The 20,426-nt window shown below is 56.0% G+C and overlaps 4 protein-coding genes and 1 pseudogene across 5 annotated transcripts; 2 read left to right on the top strand and 3 right to left on the bottom strand.

Moving 5' to 3' along the window:
• The first annotated feature begins 2,512 nt into the window (after window positions 1-2,512).
• On the top strand, window positions 2,513-5,836 carry CTSW (cathepsin W). 2 transcript variants are annotated; one of them, XM_090267447.1, is made up of 10 exons: window positions 2,513-2,591; window positions 2,823-2,907; window positions 3,731-3,844; window positions 4,241-4,395; window positions 4,501-4,597; window positions 4,679-4,759; window positions 4,853-4,978; window positions 5,175-5,239; window positions 5,327-5,536; window positions 5,616-5,836. In XM_090267447.1, exons 1-10 carry the CDS (start codon window positions 2,517-2,519, stop codon window positions 5,727-5,729), a joined length of 1,122 nt encoding a protein of 373 aa, XP_090123573.1. In that variant the 5' UTR covers window positions 2,513-2,516; the 3' UTR covers window positions 5,730-5,836. The 2 variants fall into 2 exon arrangements, with proteins under 2 accessions (XP_090123573.1, XP_090123572.1); XM_090267446.1 differs by having other exon boundaries at window positions 4,501-4,759.
• Window positions 5,837-5,997: 161 nt separating this feature from the next.
• On the bottom strand, window positions 5,998-9,991 carry FIBP (FGF1 intracellular binding protein). The gene is made up of 10 exons (XM_090258325.1): window positions 9,804-9,991; window positions 9,430-9,628; window positions 9,115-9,241; window positions 8,212-8,312; window positions 7,595-7,728; window positions 7,146-7,254; window positions 7,001-7,064; window positions 6,656-6,742; window positions 6,471-6,568; window positions 5,998-6,119 (listed from the first exon to the last, which is right to left on the bottom strand). The coding sequence occupies exons 1-10, from the start codon at window positions 9,886-9,888 to the stop codon at window positions 6,050-6,052; spliced, it is 1,074 nt and encodes a 357-aa protein (XP_090114451.1). The 5' UTR covers window positions 9,889-9,991; the 3' UTR covers window positions 5,998-6,049.
• Window positions 9,992-11,239: 1,248 nt separating this feature from the next.
• Window positions 11,240-20,132, bottom strand: FOSL1 (FOS like 1, AP-1 transcription factor subunit). Its single transcript, XM_090258312.1, has 4 exons — window positions 19,796-20,132; window positions 17,317-17,514; window positions 14,852-14,959; window positions 11,240-14,467 (listed from the first exon to the last, which is right to left on the bottom strand). The coding sequence occupies exons 1-4, from the start codon at window positions 19,883-19,885 to the stop codon at window positions 14,066-14,068; spliced, it is 798 nt and encodes a 265-aa protein (XP_090114438.1). The 5' UTR covers window positions 19,886-20,132; the 3' UTR covers window positions 11,240-14,065.
• On the top strand, window positions 11,766-13,498 carry CCDC85B (coiled-coil domain containing 85B). The gene has a single exon (XM_090258318.1). The coding sequence runs from the start codon at window positions 11,938-11,940 to the stop codon at window positions 12,544-12,546; it is 609 nt and encodes a 202-aa protein (XP_090114444.1). The 5' UTR covers window positions 11,766-11,937; the 3' UTR covers window positions 12,547-13,498.
• Window positions 18,279-18,542, bottom strand: LOC150017485 (U2 spliceosomal RNA; annotated as a pseudogene).
• Window positions 20,133-20,426: the final 294 nt, after the last annotated feature.

The raw sequence follows: 20,426 nt of genomic DNA, 5'->3' as shown, positions 1-20,426 counted from the left end.
TGCAGATACACTAAAAAAAACACTGAACTGTACACTTGACAAAGGTGAATTTTATGGCATGTGAATTGTATATCTTAATAAGCCGTTATCTTAAATGATAATAAAAGTACTAGCACTTGATCATTAAGATCTAACTATTCCAGGCATCAGTGTGTACCCTCGTGCAATCCTCCAAGTCAGGAAAGGGGTGTCAGGGGTGTCATTATCACCCTATTTCACAGATGAGAGAGGCTGCGACTTGCCCAGGCACAGACCAAGGGGCAAGGACAGGATGTGAACTCCAGCCCCTCTGACTCCAGGACCGTCTGGGCTCTTTGCCCCACAGTAGAGCATTAAGAACCCACCATTTGAACACCTGCTCTGTGCCAGTCAGGATCAAAGGTGCTCCAAGAAGAGTCATTCCAGTCAAAGGAATTGTCACTGCCACTTAGAGAAGAGGAACAGAGGCCCATGAGGGAATGGCTGGGTGCACAGCTGGTATCTCAAACTTGGACCAAACCTCCATCTTTGCACTATTAGGCCCGAGTGCACCTATCACTCAGAGTTACTTCCTCAGAACACCTCTCCTGACCTCTGCGACTCTTAACGACTTTCCTTGCCTTCATTCCTTTTGCACTGGATCACCAGGCCTTTTCTTGGTTGGTGTTTCTCTCCTACCAAGTCATGAGCTCCTCCCAGGCAGTGAGCCCCTGAGGCCCCTGGGCCCATGTCCAGTCCCTCACTGGGTGCCAGCCAGGAGTGGCAGGATGAGCAAGTCAATGAACAAATGAGTGGGCAAAATGAGTGGAGAAGTTCATTCATTCATTCAACAAATGTTTACTGAGTGGCCACCACAGGCCAGGCTCTGCGTTAGGCACAAGGGACGCAGTACTCGTCGAAAAAAGACTAAAATCTCCTGGCTTTGTGGGGCTCACAGTTAAGGGAGGGAAGGAGTGGGTCAAAGAGGAAGGTCACCCAGCCACACACACCCAGTCTCTCGTCCCCCAAATTTCCACAGCCCTCACCACCACAGAGACAGAGTTTATGACACCCCCTTTTGTGCCCACACTGGGACCTCACGCTCTGAGGGCTGACACACACGGAGCTTTAGTCATTGGTCACACAGTCCAAGGCTCACTTAGGGCATAGGACTGGGGTCTAGAACCACGGAGCCAGGTGCCCCTCTGTGGATGGTCTATTTACTGAATTTTAATAAAAGCAGCATGGTCCTTTTTTCCAAACAGAGGCGTCCCTTGGCTTCTTGTCTGGGGTGGTAGTGGGGGCGGTGCAGCAAAATGGGACAGATTCCTAATGAATGAGGAAATGAGGTCATGAGCACACGAATAAATGAATCCCCAGGTCGGAGCCCTTCTCCCTTCTCCTCTCTCACGTCTGCATGGAACCCTTAGAAAGAGAGTTTTTTCTCCCCATCTCTGATCTTGGGGGCCTGGTTCCCAGCCTGGAGGCTCACAAGGGAGAGCCCCAGCCTAAGGACCCCTTACAACCGAGGCAGCAGTGACAGGTGTACCCATACCCAGCCCTTGACTTCACAGGCTTGGCCTTGCTCTATCTGAGATGCCAATCCTCCTTCCTTTTCCTTCCTTCCTTCCTTACTTCTTTCCTTCCTTCCTTCCTTCCTTCCTTCTTTCCTTCCTTCCTTTCCTTCCTTCCCTTCCTTCCTTCCCTCCCTTCCTTCCTTCCTTCCTTCCTTCCTTCCTTCCTTCCTTTCTTTTTCTTTCTATTGTTGTTCTGTTACAGTTGTCCCAATTTTTCCCCTCTCGCTCTCCACTGCCCCACCTCCCTTTTTTTCTGCACCCTCATCCCCACTCACATTGTGACAATAATGAGGAACAAAAGGAGGCAGAGGTTGCCACTGCTCGTCCCCTCAACTTCCACCCGCCACTTGTATTGCCCTGTTTAAAACCCACGATGACCGACTGTTCAGTCAGCAACACCCATCAGGCCTGCTCCATGCCCAGCTGCACCCTGGGAGCTGAGGATGCAGGTGCCGCAGACACCTCTGGTGTGTGTTTGGAAGGCAGATGCCCAGCAGGCGTAGACATAGCGAGGGCTTGAGGAGCTGCAGGTCACACCAGAGGATGGGAGAGCAGGGAAGGCTTCTCGGAGGTGACCCTTGAGCTGAAGAAGCTTTGTAGGATGAGCAAGAGTGCATCCTCAGGGGGCACTAACCACCCTCTATCCATACTCAGTCAGTTGTTGGGGCCTGTGACTCCCATAGGCCCCTGGGCTTACCCGTCACAGGACTGGATGGCTTTATATCACTGCCCTCTGGATCCCAAGAATTGCCCACAACAGGGTGGGCACTCTCTCTTGAATAAAGAAAAAATGGGTGGGAAGGGAGAGTGGGCAGGCTGAGGACTACGTAGGGTTAAAAGCTTGAATGCCTCTTCCTTGAAGGGTCTGCCTGCCCCTCCCAGACTGGTTTCCTCTTCTTGGTTTCTCCAGCTCCACCCCCTCATCCCCTCCAATTTGGTGTGCACAGCTTCCTGCCCCCCAGTAATCTGGTCTGCAGCAACATGACACTACCTGTCTATCTTTCCTGTCGCCTGGCCCTGTTGGTGGCAGGTCTGGCCCAAGGCATCAGAGACCAGGTAAGTGCCCGCAGCCCATTGCCCATACCCTTGCCTCTGCAAGCCCCATGCCTGGGGCTCACCCGGTCAGAAACAATCGCCTGGTGCCCTCTGACTGACATGCCCACCTCACACGGGGAGACAGAACAGGCTAACTGGGTGATCCCCTCATCCAGTCCTGGCTGGAAGCCAATGTGTTCCGCAAGGATTCTTCACCCAACCCCCTCCCTCACCACCCTTGGTTCCTTCCAGGACCCAGGTCCCCGGCCGCTGGAGCTGAAAGAGGTCTTCACTTTGTTCCAGATCCAGTACAACCGGAGTTACTCGAACCCAACAGGTATCATGGGCCCCCTATACCTCCAGTCCAGCCCCCCGTCTCCCTTTTAATTGATGAAGAAATCAAGGGTCAGGGTGGGAAGTGGGGCTTGGCTAAAGCTCTCAGTGTAAGAGCAGAAAGGCTTGAGTGTCCTCCGTGTTTCCTGAATGCACAAGGGGGGCAGGGTCATTCTTTGCTATGAATGTGGAGGAAGGTGGCAGCTGTTGGGGGGATCTGCCCAGTCCTAGAGGATCCTTCACCTCCATAACCACATTCCTGACTCCTGGCAGTGGGCAGGAGAACACCATCTAGTCATGAGTTCATGTAGGAAACTCCTAAGGATACCCATTTTGTCCCCAAGTTGGGGACTCCTTCTCCACCCTGAGTTGCCAACCCTGTTCCTGCCCGCTCTCTGGGTCTCAGTTCCTTCAGAAGGATGTGGGTACTTTTCAGCCCATGTCATGGACCTGTACCCCATCCTCCCACACTCCTGCCATGTCCCAGCCCCAGGCATGTGATCAGAGGTGTGAAGGAGGCGACCTGCCAACAGGAAGCCTGTCTCTGACCACCCACTTTTCCATTCTGAGTCACTTGGCCTTCAGACCCTTTACTTGGCTTCCCCCCCAGGGTGGGTAGATGTCTGTCCTGCCTCCTGGGAAAACCCAACCCTAGGTGGGCTAGCAAGCCACTTCCTTGGCCCAGGTATCTGCAGCAGAATCTGCAGGGGCCACTGGAAAGAAGCCAGTGCTCTGGGCAAGTGCAGGTGGGAGGACACCCAGCAGGTGACCACTTCCTGCCCCCAAGGGCTTGGAAGCCAGCCTAGAAAGACCTTGTTTTGGTACAGAGCATGCTCGCCGCCTGGATATCTTTGCTCACAACCTGGCCCAAGCTCAGCGGCTGCAGGAGGAGGACTTGGGCACAGCGGAGTTTGGGGTGACTCCATTCAGTGACCTCACAGGTACTGGGATGCCTTCTGGCCCCTGGGTGGTAGGTGGGGAAGTAAAGCCTTCTCCGGGGATACTGGCAGATGGCGGGGCAGACCTTCGGCATTCATTTCTCAGCAAGGGACCCTGAGGACCATAGGCCTGGGTGCTTGTTGCAAATCACCAAGAGCAGGGACAGGTACTCTGAAGGCCTATGTCCCAGCTCAGTTCAAGGCTGAGGTAGCAAGTGCAGGGGAATGCACCCCAGCAAGGAACTTGGTCTCTCCCTATACCTCAGCATCCTCGCCTTTGTCCCCCAGGGTATGATGGGGACTCAAATGGCCGAGGAGGTGGATAGCTGGAATGGGAGAAGCAGAATATGGAAAGAAGGGGTCAACATTGTGATCTTGATAACCCCATCTGTTCCTCAGAGGAGGAGTTTGGCCAACTGTATGGGAATCAGAGGGCAGCTGGAAGGGTCCCCAATGTGGACAGAAAGGTAGGATCTGATGTGGAGGGAGAGTCAGTGCCCCCGACCTGCGACTGGCGGAAGGCATCCGGTGTCCTCTCATCTGTCAAGAACCAGGTATCTGCCCCACCCAGCCTGGCCCAGTCCAGCCTCAGGGGTGGGAGGGAGAAGAGAGGGGCAAAGCCCAGGCCCCCTACCCAGCTCCCATCCTCTCCCCACTAGAAAAACTGCCAGTGCTGCTGGGCCATGGCGGCGGCGGGCAACATCGAGGCCCAGTGGGCCATTAAAACCCAGCAGTCTGTGGAGGTGTCTGTGCAGGGTATGGCTGGGGAAAGGGGCATGTGTGCTGGTGGGGGGTGGGGCCTAGGGCTTGGTCACCCACTGGCCCTTTTTGCTCCAGAGCTACTCGACTGTGACCGCTGTGGGAATGGCTGTAGTGGTGGCTTTGTCTGGGATGCGTTCATAACTGTCCTCAACAATAGTGAGCGAGCCTCTCTGGGGGACTGTGCGGGCAGGGGGTGGGGGTGGGGCATGTTCTGGAGCTGAATGCCTTGCTGGCCTTGTTTACTTCTAGGTGGCCTGGCCAGCGAAAAGGACTACCCATTCCAGGGGCAGGCCAGAATCCACAAGTGCCAGGCCAAGAAGCACAGAAAGGTGGCCTGGATCCAGGATTTCATCATGCTGCCGGACAACGAGCAGGGTATGGGCAAGCAGGAGACCCAGGCAGACATGGGTGGGGGGAGTGACAGGGACAGACAGACCAGGACAAGGGCAGATAGACTGGGCTCTAGACAGAGATGGATGAAGGGGGAGAGGCGGAGGACAGATGGGGACAGCCATGAGCCAAGAGCAAGGGAAACAGGGCAAGCATGGCCACATGGCACTTCTACCCCCAGGAATGGCCCGGCACCTGGCCACGGAGGGCCCCATCACTGTGACCATCAACATGAAACTACTGCAGGTGGGTTAAGGTAGGGAATGGGGGGAGGCGCACACAGGGGATGTGGTCCCAGACTCAGCCCCCCTGCCCCTGCCTCTGCCCCTGCAGAATTACCAGAAGGGTGTGATCAAGGCCACGCCGACCACCTGTGACCCACAGCACCTGAACCACGCTGTCCTGCTGGTGGGTTTTGGTAAGACCAAGTCGGTGGAGAGGAAGCAGGCAGAAGCAGACTCGTCCCAGTCTAAACGTAAACCTCGTCACTCCACCCCATACTGGATCCTGAAGAACTCGTGGGGGGCCCACTGGGGTGAGGAGGTAAGTGCGGTCTGTTTGGGGGGAAGGACAGGACAGGCCTCTCTCCACCTTCTGGCCCTGATGTCCTCTGACTTCCTAGGGATATTTCCGGCTGCAGCGAGGGAACAACGCCTGTGGCATCACCAAGTACCCAATTACTGCCCGAGTGGACAAACCAGTTAAGAAGCAGCATCTGGTCTCCTGCCCTCCCTGAGCAGCTCTCTCCCACCCTGCCAGCTGCCTCCTTGCTGGCTGCGCCCCGAGGCCTTCTGTCCTCCCAATCTTCTTGCCATGGGTTGAATAAACCAAGACAAGACCTTGCATTCCAAGCGGACTCAGCTGGGTGGGGAAATGGACGGAGAGGGCACAGACACCGTTCCCAGACACGCTCTAGTCCCTGCAGGGCCAACGTACACATAGATCCCCATACACTGTGACACTCAGATACACACACGTGCACCCCTCCCACGCACAGCCCCATCCAAAGTTATAGCAACTTTATTGTCAGTGTGGGTACAGTGGCGGGAGGGGGCCTTAGTCATGATAGAGGCGCAGGAGGCAGCCACGGAGGGTGACCATGTAGCGGTCCCAGAGGGCCTGGTGCCTGCAATGACAACAGTGACAGTAATGGCTGAGGTTCATGACAACCCACCATGCTATGACACTGCTCTAAGTGCTCTACGTACCTCCCCTCTTTAATCCTCATAACGTTCTTGTGACCCTTACCATCAACACCCCCAGTTTACACATGAGGAAAACGAGGCATGGATAGATTAAGGCACCTGCCCACGGTCGAGTCACAGCTTCTAAGAGGTGGAGCCAGGACTCTGGTCCACAGAGACTACTACCCTCTGGGTGGCAAAACAGGGAACCCTGAATCTGCAGAAGGGCCAGGCCCTGGCAGGAGGCCGGCTGGGGAGAAGCCACGACCCACAGGAGGCCTGGGGTCTCTCACCGGAAGCCATCCAGGGAGTGGACAGACGCTGAATACTGAGTCAAGAAGAGCCGCACGTCGTTCACCGGCCAGTGGTCCGATCGGCAGGGCTCCACGAACTGTGGGTCCAAGGGAACGTCTAGCGCTGGTACAGCTCAGGGACAGGCCAGGCTGGGGGTGACGGGGCAATGGGCGGGAGAGCTCACCTTCTCCACGAGGTCCACAAAGAGATCTCTGACGTCCTTATTGTGGGTCAGCTTGGCGGCCACATTCACCAGCCCCCGGGACAGGTTCTGTGGGGCAGGGAGCCTGGGAGTTCTGCCTTCTGCCTCACAGGTGGGGGGAGGGGCAGGCCTCTCCCCAAATCCATCCACCTCCCTCAAGCAAATAACTCCCCAATGTCAGGAGCTGGCTTCCCCCATCACAGGTGGGCAGAGGGAGCAGCAGCGCCACCTGCCGGTCAGTCTAGGGCATGAGCAGAGTTGTCTGGTGGGACAGTGAACAAGAGGCTGAAGACGCCAAAGGGACATAGGCTGCCTTGGACCACAGACCTTGAAATTGGCTTCCATCTCAGAGAAGACACCGAGCTTTCCCCGGAGGGCAGTGCACACCAGGCTGCAGGGAGACAGGGTCAAACCTAGAGCTGCCTGGGCCTCCACTTCAGGTCCCACCTTGTGGAACCCCCTCCCAAGTCACCTCTTATGCAGGTCCAGAAGGTCCTTGTCAGCCACCAGCACCTTGAGCTCCTTCAAGTCCTGAAGAAACTCCTTGTCTAAGTCCACGTCCATATCATCCACCTGGGAGTCTGAGTGAGGTCCATGAAGGGAGGTGGGGTGGGGGTGACAGAATGCCCTCCTGTGACATCCCCAGCATTCCTCACCCACCACACTGCACCCTCACGAGACAGAAGAGAAAATCAGAGTGTCAGAGGTAGAACGCCTTGCCCAGGCCAGAGAAGCAGTGGGCCCTTTGTCGCAGACAAGGTGAGGGTGGGGATGCTGGACTATGAGCAAGGTGGCTGGAGAGGGGCCCTGAAGAAGAAAGAACGCTGGGGACTGGGGGCCTGCAGGAGGAGGTGCCGGGAAGGCAGCAGGCCCTGAGAGCGCGGGGAGGTGTCTGGGCACCTGGGCCAGTGGGGGCCTCACCGACAGCTCCAAGGGTCCAGTTCTGGATCATGAGCTCAGCGCAGAAGGCAAAGTCGCCAAAGCTCAGATACTGCAGCTTTTTCTTCCCCGTCTCAAAGCGGTTGTTGGCAAAAAAGACGATGGCTGCGTAGTCCCTGTGGGGAGGGGAAAGCAGACCTGTCAAGGCTAGAAATTCCTGCTTAGCAACCCTCTCCCACCCGCAACATCTGCTGGGCCTGCGAGTTCTGGCCTCTCCCTGCCCTAGCTCACTGTATGACGTATTTCAAGTCACCTCTCCCTGGGTCTCACCTGTGAAAAGAGGTGTCAACCCAGGTCTCCGAAGGGATATAGCACAAGACGGCACCAGTAACCATTTACTGAGCACTTCCCAAGCCCTGGGGGCTATGCCACGTGCTTTACATGGGGCACCTCACAAGAGCCCCGTTGGTAAATGTCCAGGCTAGGATATGAACTCAGGCCACTCTGATCCAAATTGCAGACCAGGAGTGAGATAACCATTCCCCCAGCACAGCCAGGAGGCCAGGTGGGTTGGAGTGGGGAAGATGGAGCAGCCTTGGAGTATAGGGAAGGAGTGTGCAAAATGGGGGTGGTGGATGGCTCCTCGCCTCGCCCCTCACCTGGCCAACCGATCGGAAAGGAGAAAATGTTGCTGGATGTTATCCACCAAGGAGCCCCGCATTTCCTCCACCACCTTGAAGACCCGTTTAAAGTTGTCAAACTGTGGGGCAGTTAGGAGAGGGAGGACCGGTCAGAGGTTGCTCACCCAATAAGCTGTTTATTGAACACCGTCCCTCACCTATCTACCTATCGAGCCAACAGATGCTGACACAGCATCTGTTATTTCTTCAGAAAGTTATCAATTCAACAAACGTCTACCAGCTTCTGCCATCCTGCCTCGGATAAATGTTTACTGACTCCTACTTTAGTATCCGCGCTCTCCAGTTCTTCACAGGTTTGCGCTGGAACTGACTCCCCTGGCAAAGGCCCAGAAAGTAAAAAACGAGTAAATGCTAAACTGTATGCAGGGAACTCACAGGAGACACAGAGAAAAGACACGAAAGGCCCAGAAGGGTTATTTCTCACTGGCAGCACCAGAAGTCTTGTGGAGAAGGTGACATCTGACCCTGACTTGGATTTCAGGGAGTAGACATGGTCAAGAACAGTACCCTCCAGGCTGGGGCAGCATGAGCACAACAAAGCCGGACGCTGGGGAACTGTAAGCCTAGAGAGGCTGGCAGGGGCCATATCAAGGGAGAGTATGACTGGCAAAGGCCAAAGAGTGTGGCTTATCCAGGAGGGAGTGGGAGCCAATGAAAGTTAATGGACAGGTGAAAACTATGGTCAGATTTGGGATTCTGGTTGCAAAGTAGAGGATGGTTTGGAAGGGGCAAAACAGGGGAGAGGAAAACGGTATGAAGCTGTTGCCACGACAGAGGTGGAGCAGTGGCCAACGGGAGGGAGCGAAAGGGTGGACTACAGATGAAATGCTGTGTTGGCGAGGAAGGGGCTGCAGTGCGCACCTGTCTTCGGCAGCTCTTAAGGGTAATGCCTGTTTTGGTGCTGATGTCGTCCAGGTCTTTCTTGGTGCCCTTGGACAGCTTCTTGCCCAGGACTTCTCGCACAAAGGCCTCGTCAAACGCATAGTACCTGCGTGAAGGCAGAGGACACTGCTGACTTTTCACAAAGGAGGGGAAAGGGAGCCTGGCTTTGGCCCCTTGTGCTCGCAACTTTCTCACGTCCTGGGTAAGTCCTGTCCCTTCCTGGGCCTCAGTTTCAGCCCGCAAAATGGCTATGTGGTCAAAATGGGTATGTGGTCGCAGGGGTTGGCATCCCACCTCTCGATGAGCAGCGCCTGCCGGGAGGGCGGGATCTGGAAGATGAGCTGGTGCAACAGCTTGGGCGGTGCGTGTAACAGGCGCTCGAGCATGTGGAAAGTTCGATAGTGGTCCATGGTGTCACTCTGCAGCACCGCTGCCGTGGCGCCCGTCTGCTCCAGGATTCCCGACCGCACCCTCAGGGCCACCGCGTCGCTCACTGGGGATTAGGCGCCAGTATCAGGCCCCGCCCCACCGACCTCAAAGCCCCTGCAGGGATTACAGCCCCCACCTCCATACAGCCCTGATTCCTTCTGCCCGCTTCCCTATAAGATGCCCAAGTCCAGGCTCAGCTCCTTCACCCATTCAAACCAACCGCTCGGCCCCCCACAGACCCGAGTAACCATCCAGCCAAAGGCGATACACGTCCTCGTCAATGAGGGTCGTGTTCCCTACGAAGATGTCCAGCTCGTTGGTCATGGCTACGCTCGGCCGAGAGCAGCCGCAGCAGCCCGGCCGGAGCAAGAACAGCTCGGCCCGGGCGCGCAGCCCCCCGGCCACTTCCGGGAGCGCCGAGATCCCGGGCCCGGCACCCGGAGCTACAGAAGGACCACTTCCGGGACAGAGAAGGCGGGGCACGAGCTGCGAGGGAAGAGGCCGAGGCAGTGGAGTAGCTCCCCCTTTCCGCAGGGGGGCGAATCCCAGACTCGTCCGTCCCCACACTCACCCCTACCCCGGCCCGGCCAGTGTCCCCCATCCTGAAATCCTTCCCCGGCACTTCCTCTTGTTTCCCCCCACCCCGCTTTCTCTTCTCTTTTCCGGTCCTCTACTCTGACCTGTATCCTAAATTTAGGGGTTTCACAGGGCTCAATCCTAAATCTTTTCTGCTCAATAAATGTGTGCAGCCGACTTCCAAAGGCCCTTGCTGGGAGCCCATCAGTCCATCCCGCGGATGAGCACCTTTCCTGGGCGGGGGCCCTTGCTCCAATGCTTTTAATACGCTCCGCCCTCCCTGCCCCGCCACTAATGACCTCTCTGACTCTGCGGCTCGGAGCTCTGCCTGGAAGTCCACATCAGTAGGGCCGCCACCGCCCAAAGCTAGATAGATCTGTCGGTCTCCCCAGTCTGTGTCTTTCTTTCCTGCGTTCCTCACTCGGTGACAGCCTCAACATCTAGCAAGTTCAGAAACCTGGGCTTTCTCTCAGACTCCTCTCTGCCCACATTCAATTCTGCTGATTTGCCTCCTGAATATTTCTAGTATTTCTTTTGTCCTCTCCACCCCCCACTGACACTGTCTGGGGTCAGCCCTTCTGCATAGCTCTCCTTGCCCTTTGACACAGTGTTCTTAATAATCTCCCTGCTTACGCACCCTCCTCATTGTCCATCCCACACAGAGCAGCCTGAACAATTGTTTTTTAAATACATGTTTTAAAATGTTACTCTCCTGATTAAAGTTCTTACTGGCTTGTGAAAATGTGCCAGCCCAGTATTGAAAGCCCTTAAGAATCTGGCCTCTAACTCCCATTGTTTCCTCCCTCTTACCACTTCCCACAGCACGCACTTGCCTATCAAAAAGACATCAAGCTACTCTCACGGTTTGTAAAGCAGCCAGGCCTTTTCAGGACTCAGCATCTTTCACCATGATATTTCCTTTCCCTTAACTAACTCTCATTACTTGACAAAGTCCTATACATTTTTCAGGGACCTTCAGATGTCATCTCTTTTAGGAAACCTTATGGGGGGGGTTCCCCTCAAACCATGTCCCTCATTTGCGTCTTGTTTAACTCAGCTTGTCTTCTCTGACCAGAGTAAGGCTTCTTTGAGTACAGGATAAGGATCTTGATCAGTTTATTTCTGCATGGATCTTACACACAACAGTTTATTGAACAAATGAATCCCTTGTATGTCCCCAGCATTCCCCACCCCTGCGCAGGAAATGACCCGTGAAAGAGGGCAGTCTGATGGCGAGCCAGGACTTTTGGAGGAGTTGAGAACGAAGCTCAGTGAGCCAAGACTCTCTCTCGAGGTCTAGCTGAACTAAGAAGGATGGACGTTAAGGCGATAGGTCTGGGGTTCTGTCTGGGGTGGAGGGCGGTGTGCGGGAGTTCCGGAGCAGACCCCTGAGTCTTGGTTCTCAGGAGAGAGAGGCCTAGGCTCAAACTTAAGGACAGGAAAGTACGAAGTGCCTAGCTTCGGGCTGACCGGCGCTGGTGCAGGTGCCCACTGACCCCCAAGATCACAGACGCAGCGGCTGGGAGTGGACAAGGAATGGGCTGTCTGCGCTGAGGCCCGCCCCTTTCCGTGGAGGCTTCCCCGGATTGGCTGTCCTTCCAACGTCATATGACCCCGCCCCGGCGCGCGCACAACTGAGTGCCCACCCCCGCGCGGCAGCTGCAGCCTACGCTAGCCGGCCACAGCCTGCTGCTGCCGGAGCCGGAGCCGGAGCCGGAGTCTGAGCCGCGCGGCGTTCGACGTGGGGCACCTGGACCGCGGCGGCGGGCAGGCGATGCTCCAGAGATCTGAGCAGTCATGGAGGCCGAGGCGGGCGGCCTGGAGGAGCTGACGGACGAGGAGATGGCGGCGCTGGGCAAGGAGGAGCTGGTGCGGCGCCTGCGGCGGGAGGAGGCGGCGCGCCTGGCGGCTCTGGTGCAGCGCGGCCGCCTCATGCAGGAGGTGAACCGACAGCTGCAGGGTCACCTAGGCGAGATCCGTGAGCTCAAGCAGCTCAACCGACGCCTGCAGGCCGAGAATCGCGAGCTGCGCGACCTCTGCTGCTTCCTGGACTCGGAGCGCCAGCGCGGGCGGCGCGCCGCGCGCCAGTGGCAGCTCTTCGGGACCCAGGCATCCCGGGCTGTGCGTGAGGACCTGGGCGGTTGTTGGCAGAAGCTGGCCGAGCTGGAGGGCCGCCAAGAAGAGCTGCTGCGGGAGAACCTAGCGCTTAAGGAGCTCTGCCTGGCGCTGGGCGAGGAGTGGGGCCCCCGCGGCAGCCCCGGTGGCGTGGGGGGCTCAGGCTCCGGTCCGACCCCCGAGCTCGCCTTGCCCCCCTGCGGCCCCCGCGACCTGGGCGATGGAAGCTCCAGCACCGGCAGCGTGGGCAGCCCTGATCAGTTGCCCCTGGCTTGCTCCCCAGATGACTGAGGGCGCAGCTTTCTTCGCGTCGACGCCCGCCCGGATGGCTCCCCAAGCGCCGGAATTGCGGTGGATCTCAGGACCTGGAAGCCGCCCGGCTGCACACGAGGGGCCACTGTCGTGGACTTAAGACACCTTGGCACTGAGGAGGGCCCCTTGCTCTCGCTGGCGGGGCAACAGGGAGACTGGAAACGAGCGGAGGGACTTGAAGGGGGCTGGGTGGGGGCTAATAAACTGAGACGGAAGCAGAGTCCATGGGCAGCGTCTGTTTGGGACTCGCCGGGGTTAGGACAAGGGCAGGGATGTTGAGACGGGGTATCATTCCCATCCGGATGGGCTGGAGAACTAAGGTGTTTGGTCATCCCCTATTACCTGGAGCCTGAGACGGGATGTGGGCTACAACCCCCACCCCTCGCCCGCTCCGAATCCAGGAAGCAGGCAACTGGGACAGGCCGTGATCCGGCCCCTGAAGTGGCTTCAGCTCCCTTCCCGTCTCCTTCCTGTCCAAGACAATGGGGCAGGAAGCAGGTGTTGGGGGCCTAGAACCCACTTAGCCGCCTCCTCTCAGTGGGAAGGGGCCTAATAGTAATAACAGCGCCCTCCTGTGGTACACGCAGGAGCAAGGTGGATCCCCACCGGGAGGATGATAATCCTCTTGGCTTGCATCCCACAGAACTCGTCCTCTCAATCCTGGCTATGAGGCAGAGCAGATGTAGCTTCATGTGTCAGATAAGACAGTGGAGGTCCAGAAATATCAAATAAGTTGTCCAAGGTCATGCAGTGAATCCGTGGAGCTGAGAATTGAGCCCAGGACTTAACGGATCCAAATGTTCTGCCTTTAGCCTCTGGAGCCAATGAAATGAGGCGGGAGCTTCAAGCCTTTTATTCCATTTTGGCAGGTTTGTATAAAAATACTCTATAGGAAAATAAATAGCAGCTGTCTTTGCGGTGGAGACTTAGATACCTTGGAGCTAAAGTCTTCTCAGAGTCCGGGCTGCAGCTCAGCTCATCACAGAAGTCTCTGGCACCCTCTTCAGCTGTGCCATTTCTGGAGGGGCCCACAGATGCTCTGGTTCAATCACCTGGTGCTGCTGGCAGTGGGGCTGGGTGAGTTAGTGTTCTAGGCTGGTATCATATCACCTTCTGTCAAGGGGTAGGGTTGGGTGCATCACAGGAAGAAGGTGATGAAGACTTGGAGGAGGTCTGGAGGGAATTAGGGCTCCAGAAAACCTCTAGGGATCTACAAAGTCCTTTGGGGTTGCCAGGAGTTTTTTTTCTGCACAAATGGGAAATATTTTGTCTCTGATTTAAAGCAAATTGTGCTAGAGAGGCCAGCTCTAGAGAAACAGTGGGCAGCTTTGGTTGCCCCAAGCTGGCTCTACCAGGAGCAAAATTGGCTCAGTCTCATCTGGAAGGATGGAGAAGAACCTGCTGGGGTTGAGCATGGAATATGGCCCAGGCCAGCTGGGCCAATGGGTAGGGAGATACTGGATAGGGTGGCATCCGCAGGGAGGGGGGCCAGAGTGCCTCATAGCGCCAGGAGGTTGGGAGAGCCGAGGGGGTCAGAGGATGGGTCCCCACTGCTGCTGCTGCTCCTGCGATGGGCTGAGGCACAGGGTTCAGGGGTGCTGGGGTAGGTGAAGACCAGGCTGGGGGTGAAAGGAGTCAGAGAGGGTGTGGTCATGAGCGTAGGAGTGTGCAATGCTTCGGGTTCAAGCACAGGCCCGGGGGAAAGGGAGATACAAGGCACAGGGGCTGCTGCGCTGCTGATACCGCTTGCGCCGCCACTGTCGCTCGCCTTAGTTCCTTCCGGGATTTTGCAGATGGGGCGGTGGGCTTCGAGCACCAGCTCCAACCGCTCCTTCTGTTTCTGCAGCTCCTCAATCTCTCGCTGCAGCCCTGATTTCTCGTCCTCCAGTTTGTCGGTCTCCTGTAGGGAGAAGGTCAGGAGAGAAGTCAAGAAGCTGAGGTCCGAATACCGCGTAGCCTTCCAAATGGTGGTGGCGATTGGGCGGTTGCGGGTAGGGTGAGTGGGGAGTCTCCAGTAAGTCTGGACTACAATTCCCATGAGGCCTTGGGAGAAAAATGTGCAGGACTCCAATCAAGCCTGGGGGCGTTTTAGGAGATACTCGGTGGAAGCTTCAGCTCTGCTCTGCTGTTGCTCTGAGTAGTTTTTTCCTCCTCCTCTTCTCCGAAGGACTGCCCCTCCAGCGCTCCCTTGGTCCCCACAGGCTCACAGGCTCACGGGGGCCGTGGCCCCTCGGGAGTTCGGTGGGCCAGGGTCTGGGCACCCTCCGCACCGACCAGTGCTCACCGCCTGCAGGAAGTCGGTCAGTTCCTTCCTCCGGTTCCTGCACTTGGCTGCGGCCAGCTTGTTCCGCTCACGCCTCACTCGACGGCGCTCCTCCTCCTCCGGGCTGATCTGGGGGATAGAGGGTGCAGTGAGGTGTATCCTGGGCCACTGGCTGCTGGGCACTCCCCTGCTGCGGTTGTCCAGTGGTAGGACCCTGGTGGAGGGCATGGCAGCGCAGGGGCACCCTCCTCCTGCACTTTTAAGGACCACCGCGCCCCAACGGGTTCTCCGAACTCACTTTAGTAAACTTTACCTAGTCAAATTTCTTCCTCGGACCCAGCTTTTGCCTACCACAATTCCCCTCACGGGATCCCCTCTGAGCACACAAACCTTAACCCTCTTCATCTCCCATGACTCAACTAAGATGCCTCCACCTCCAGGAAGCCTTCTCTCATTCCCCCACCATAAGTAGCCTTTCCTTCTTGTAGCCTTTGGGAGCTGGCCACTCTTTCGAGGGGCCCCTATTGTTTTCCATCTGTTGATAACGGTCCCCTTTTCTCCAGGGGCTGAAAGTGGTAGGAGGGGCTAATGGATGCTGCTAAGCTGTTACTTTTTGGGAATCTACTGTGAGCCAGTGAAGTACTTTCCTTAGATTCCTTCTTTATAAAATTAATTTATTTCTTTTTTAAAGAAAGGGAAGGGAGGGAGAAAGAGAGGGAGAGAAACATGGATGTTGAGAGAAATATAGATCAGTTGCCTCTCACAGGCATCCCAGCCAGGAACTTGGCCCACATCCCAGGCATGTGCCCTGACTGAAACGGCAGCCTTTTGGTTTGCGAGGCAACGCTCAACCAAGTGAGCCACAGGCCAGGGTGCTTTTCTTAGATTCTTAACAAACTCCATGTAAGGAACTGAAGCCCAGGGAAGATGAATAACTTGTTTATGGTTCTAGAGCAGAAATTAAAATCTATTCACTCTATTCATCACTGAATGAAAGGCCAGCTGATGGAGAGCATCTTCCGCCCAAGAGGACCCTACTCATAACTCACAGCCCCAGTCTAAGAGTACCCAGGATCAAAGCACCTCAAGACAGGACTGAAAGAAGAAAGTCCAGAAGCCTGCCTCTGGGACTCACACCATACTCCTCTTCCAGGTGGTCACAAAGGCCAGCCAGGAAAGCCTCCCCTGGGCAATAGCACATCTTTCCCAGGATCCCAGCCTCCCTCCTCATCCTCTACCCAGCTGTTAGAGCAATCTGTTTAGTGTGCAAACCCCACCCACTACAGTCTCATGTACTAAAATGCCCCAGGGTTGTCTTGGCTGGTGTGGCTCAGTGGATTGAGTGAAAGCCTGCAAACTGAAAAGGTTGCAGTTCGATTCCCAGTCAGGGCACATTCCTGGGTTGTGGGCCAGGTCCCCTGGTTGGGGGCGTGCAAGAGGCAACCTTTCACACATCCAATATTCTTCTCCCTCTCTTACCCTCTCTAAAAATAAATAAATAAAATCTTAAAAAAACAATCCTCCAGGGTGTTATTCCCTTCAAAACTATCTCTAATTTATTTTGGTAAGGACATTATTAGCAGTGTTGGGGTAGGAACCCTGGCTGGGGAGACAAAAGTTCCCAGCTCACTCTTTAAGCCTTCTCATAGCTCTGGGTGAGACAGTGTGGCTTGGTGGTTAGAATCTAAGTTTAGAATTGGGCAGACCTGTCTCATTACTCAATACTTGTGTGATCTTGGGCAAGTGACTTTACCTCTCTGGCCCTTCATTTCCTTGGCTGTAATTTGGGGAAAACCAGAGTACATTCCCCAGAGGGTTTTTATGAGGTTTTAAATGTGACAGGGAAACTGAGACTCAGTCTTTCTTTCTGTTCTTTCCCCAGCTATGCAGACATAGCATAAGCTTACCCCCTCCGTTCATGTCATGCAGGTGGATACCTTCTACTGTCCATTAATTTTTCCATGTGACATGTTCTCACTTCCACTGACATTTAAAAATATATATTTATTGATTTTAGAGAAAGAGAGGATAGGGGGAGAGAGAGAAAGATCAATTTGTTGTTCCACTTATTTATGCATTCTTTGGTTGCTTGTATGTACCCTGACTGGGGATTGAACCCACGACCTTGGCATATTGGGTAGATGCTCTAACCAACTGAGCTACCCAGCCAGGGCTCCACCTCCCCTCTTACTTCTGCCATCCCCTCTACTGGAACGTCCTTTCCTTCAACTCTGTCTATGCAGATCCTACCCATCTTTCTAGACTAATATGCCTCCACCTCCAGGAAGTGTTCCTTGATCCAGAAGTGACCTCTTTGCCTTCTGGGTCTTCCTAGAGGCTCCTGTCACTTTCCGCCTTGGCCAATAGTCACTAGTGGTGCTACCTCCTCCCTCCTAAGCCTGGATTCTCCTTTGGGGCAAGAGCTATGTTCTGCACCTCCCCACCCCTGTGGACATCAGAACCAGTGCAAGGTCTCTGCTCCTTACCTGCTCACAGGGCCTGCGACGTACCCCTGGAGGAGGCCCTAGGGCCCGGATGACTCCTGGCCGGGGCTGTGGGTGGCTGTACTGAGGGTAGGCCAGAGGCCTTGGGTAGCTACTAGGTCCCAGGAAGTGAGGCTGAACCATCCACTGCAGCTCCTGGCTGCCACTCACGGTGTTGATGCTTGGCACGAGGTGGAACTTCTAGGGGATAAAAAATGGAAGGCCAAGGATGAGGTCTGTGTTAATTGAGGAGCTTCTAGTGGACAGAAGCCACACCGCTGTCCACCCTCAAGACAGATACTGAGACATTAGAAACAACAAGAGCACAGCTTGGCAGTTAGAGAGACTGAGTAACAAATCCCTGCTCCTGAGCTGTGTGACTTTAGACAGGTCACATACCTAACCCCTCTGTGCCTCCATTTTCCCCATCAGAGCTAATACTTACAAAGTATGAATTCCAGGCACTGTCCCAACCACTTTACAAATACTGACTCATATAATTTGCACAACAGTATCTCCAATTTCAGACAGAAAAACGGTTGTCCTTAGACATATAGCCAGTAAGTGGGAAGTGGGATTTGGGCCCAGGCCGCTAGGCTTTTTCACACTCCTGCATCCTGCCTGAGTCCCATCTGCACAAAGAGGATAATTATAGCTCCTAACTCCGAGGGTGGCTAGGAGAATCAAGTGAGAGAATGTGGGTGACAAAGCCTGCTAAGGGCTGTGGAGGACAAGAGCCCCTGCTCTGAGTTCAGGCTGTCCCAGTTCTAATCTTCGCTCGGCCACTTACCGGCTATGACTTTGGGCAAGTTACTTAACCTCAATGGGCCTCAGTTTCCTCATTTTCAATATTGTCATAGGTGAGGATCATGGCATTTCATCGATGCTAAGAAGTACCCTTTAGTAGCTCTGAAATCAGTTTAATTGGCAACTTTTATTTGTTTAGTTATTTATTTATTGTCCCTGAGGGGTGCAACTTTCTTGGAAGTACTGCAATATCGGGTCAATGCATGTGGTGTGGACTGAGCAAGCTCCTATTCCATCTCCCTGCTCCAAAACCCCACTTAATACGTGATCCTCAAATAGAGGACGTATCAGGTGTTAAACTGGTAAGAACAGATCTCTACACTTGATCTAATACGTGGTCCTCAAATAGAGGACGTATCAGGTGTTAAACTGGTAAGAACAGATCTCTACACTCGATCTTAGTCAAAAGTCCGAGAAGCGATGATAATTGGCAATTTGAAGGAAATTTAGTGCACAAAATAATGGTGGGTTTTAAAATCAATGGGGTCTTAAGATTCTGTGAAATAGGGTAAGTGAGGAGAAAACCGCCTAGCAGGATGCCCGGTTGTACTGTTAGGGCCCCAGGTGTTATTACCTGCCACTATTCTCTTTCAGCCAGAAATGGGAGGAATGGGTTGAGATGGGGGTTCAGTGTTCTGGGACAACTGGGTTCAGGCCCTGGGGCTGGGCGCTGGGTGTGTGCACCCAGTCCTCCGGGAAGAGCCGGCTCAAGCCCGGGCAAGTCCGTGCAGCGGTGTCCCTGGCCCAGCGCTGGGGGCCCCGTGGCCCAGTGACCCCAGTTCCGGGCTCGAGGCACCGTCGGCGGTATCTCCCGCTCCCGATGTTGTCCAGGCTCGGGCTGCTCCGGGCCAGGAAGGGAGGGGCAGCACCCCGGGTGAGTCAGCCGCCGTGACTCGGCCGCCGTGACTCGGCGGAACGGACGCCGCTCCTTCCCTCCCCTAGCGACACGTGCTTGCTGCCCCTCGACAGGAAATGGGCACCTGCAGCCTCCCGAGTCCCCCCCAACCGCCAGCGGGCGCCAAGAGCCGGGGATGCGGGCGTTGCCCACTGCAGGCCCCCGCGCGCGTTCCCGCACCTCGCGTCTTGATTGGCCCCCGCCTGTAAAGGAAGAGGTCAAGGGCCAGGCTCCGGAGCCCACCAGACTCCACTGCGCGGAGAAGCGGACAGGGCCTTGGCGACGGGGTAGAGAGGGACAGACAAAAGGACAGATACACAGACGGTCCCAGACCGTGCCCAGGATTCCCGGTCTCTCGGGGCGAGCCTGCGGATGGGACGTCTGGGTCGCACCCCGAATCCCGTCCCGGGAATTTAATCCGAGATCAATCAGGCCCTGTGATCCTGTCAGGGCCAGGGCTGACGCAGGTGCCCGGTCCCCCTTCTAACACAGATGGACGAAGAAGTTAGCGGCGGGCAGGAGGGAAGAAAGAGGGACAGAGAACGAAGGAAAAAAGGACGAGCGAGAGAGGGGACGGTCGCAGGTTTTTGTTACGCCCACCTCCCGCGCGCGTTTCCCTGGGCTGTGGGGGGAAGTGCCCCCGGACGGCGGAGAGTGGGCAGGACCCGCGGCCACGGCCCCCGAACCCTGTCCCTACTCCTGCTCCCGGCTCTAGTCCCAGCGCGCGCCGGAGCGGACCGCAGCGTCCCCCGGGGACCCCAGGCGTCGGCTCCTTCTCACCTGCTGGCCTGTCGCCGGGGGCTGCGCCGGGCCGCCGTATGCACTGCCGGCCCCGGAGCTCGGTCCGGGTTCCCCGAAGTCTCGGAACATGCCCTGGGCTGGCTGCTCTATGGGGTCCGCGTCGGCGGTTTGGGATCTGAGTCACCCGCTCCTCGCGTAGTCTTTTCTTTTTATGAATGAAAACTTCTCGGGCTGAACCACTTCAACTACGGGGTGGGGGCGTTGCGCAGCGGCGCCGGTCACCTCGGGGCCCCGCCTCTCCCGACGCGCCACCTTTTGCCTGTTGGCCCCGATCTGTTCAACGCCTCCTACGGTCCTGTAGCCGCCTTTCTGTGAAGAAAGCCCAGGCCTTGGAGTCCCCCGGCCCCCGCGGCGGGTCCGCCCCTCTGACGTAGCTGCCCATATATGGTGCAATTTCCTCGCCGCGCCCGGGTGGAGCCGAGGATTCCCCCGCGGAACTTAAGCACCTGAGAGCAGCCGGGAGCCAGCTTCGACCTGCTCTGGCAGCCAGCACAGTCTTGGAGACGCGCCCCATTCTCGAGCCTGCGCCCTCAGCCCTTTCTCCACCTGGTCCAGCCTCAGTTTCTTTATCTGTGAAAGGGGACGAAATACTCACATAGCTACCCTGCTG

The sequence above is a fragment of the Furipterus horrens genome, unplaced genomic scaffold (genome assembly GCF_987537825.1).
Source record: "Furipterus horrens unplaced genomic scaffold, mFurHor1.1.pri manual_scaffold_2, whole genome shotgun sequence".
In the NCBI taxonomy this organism is placed as follows: domain Eukaryota; kingdom Metazoa; phylum Chordata; class Mammalia; order Chiroptera; family Furipteridae; genus Furipterus; species Furipterus horrens.
This window is presented reverse-complemented; position numbering and strand designations above follow the sequence as displayed.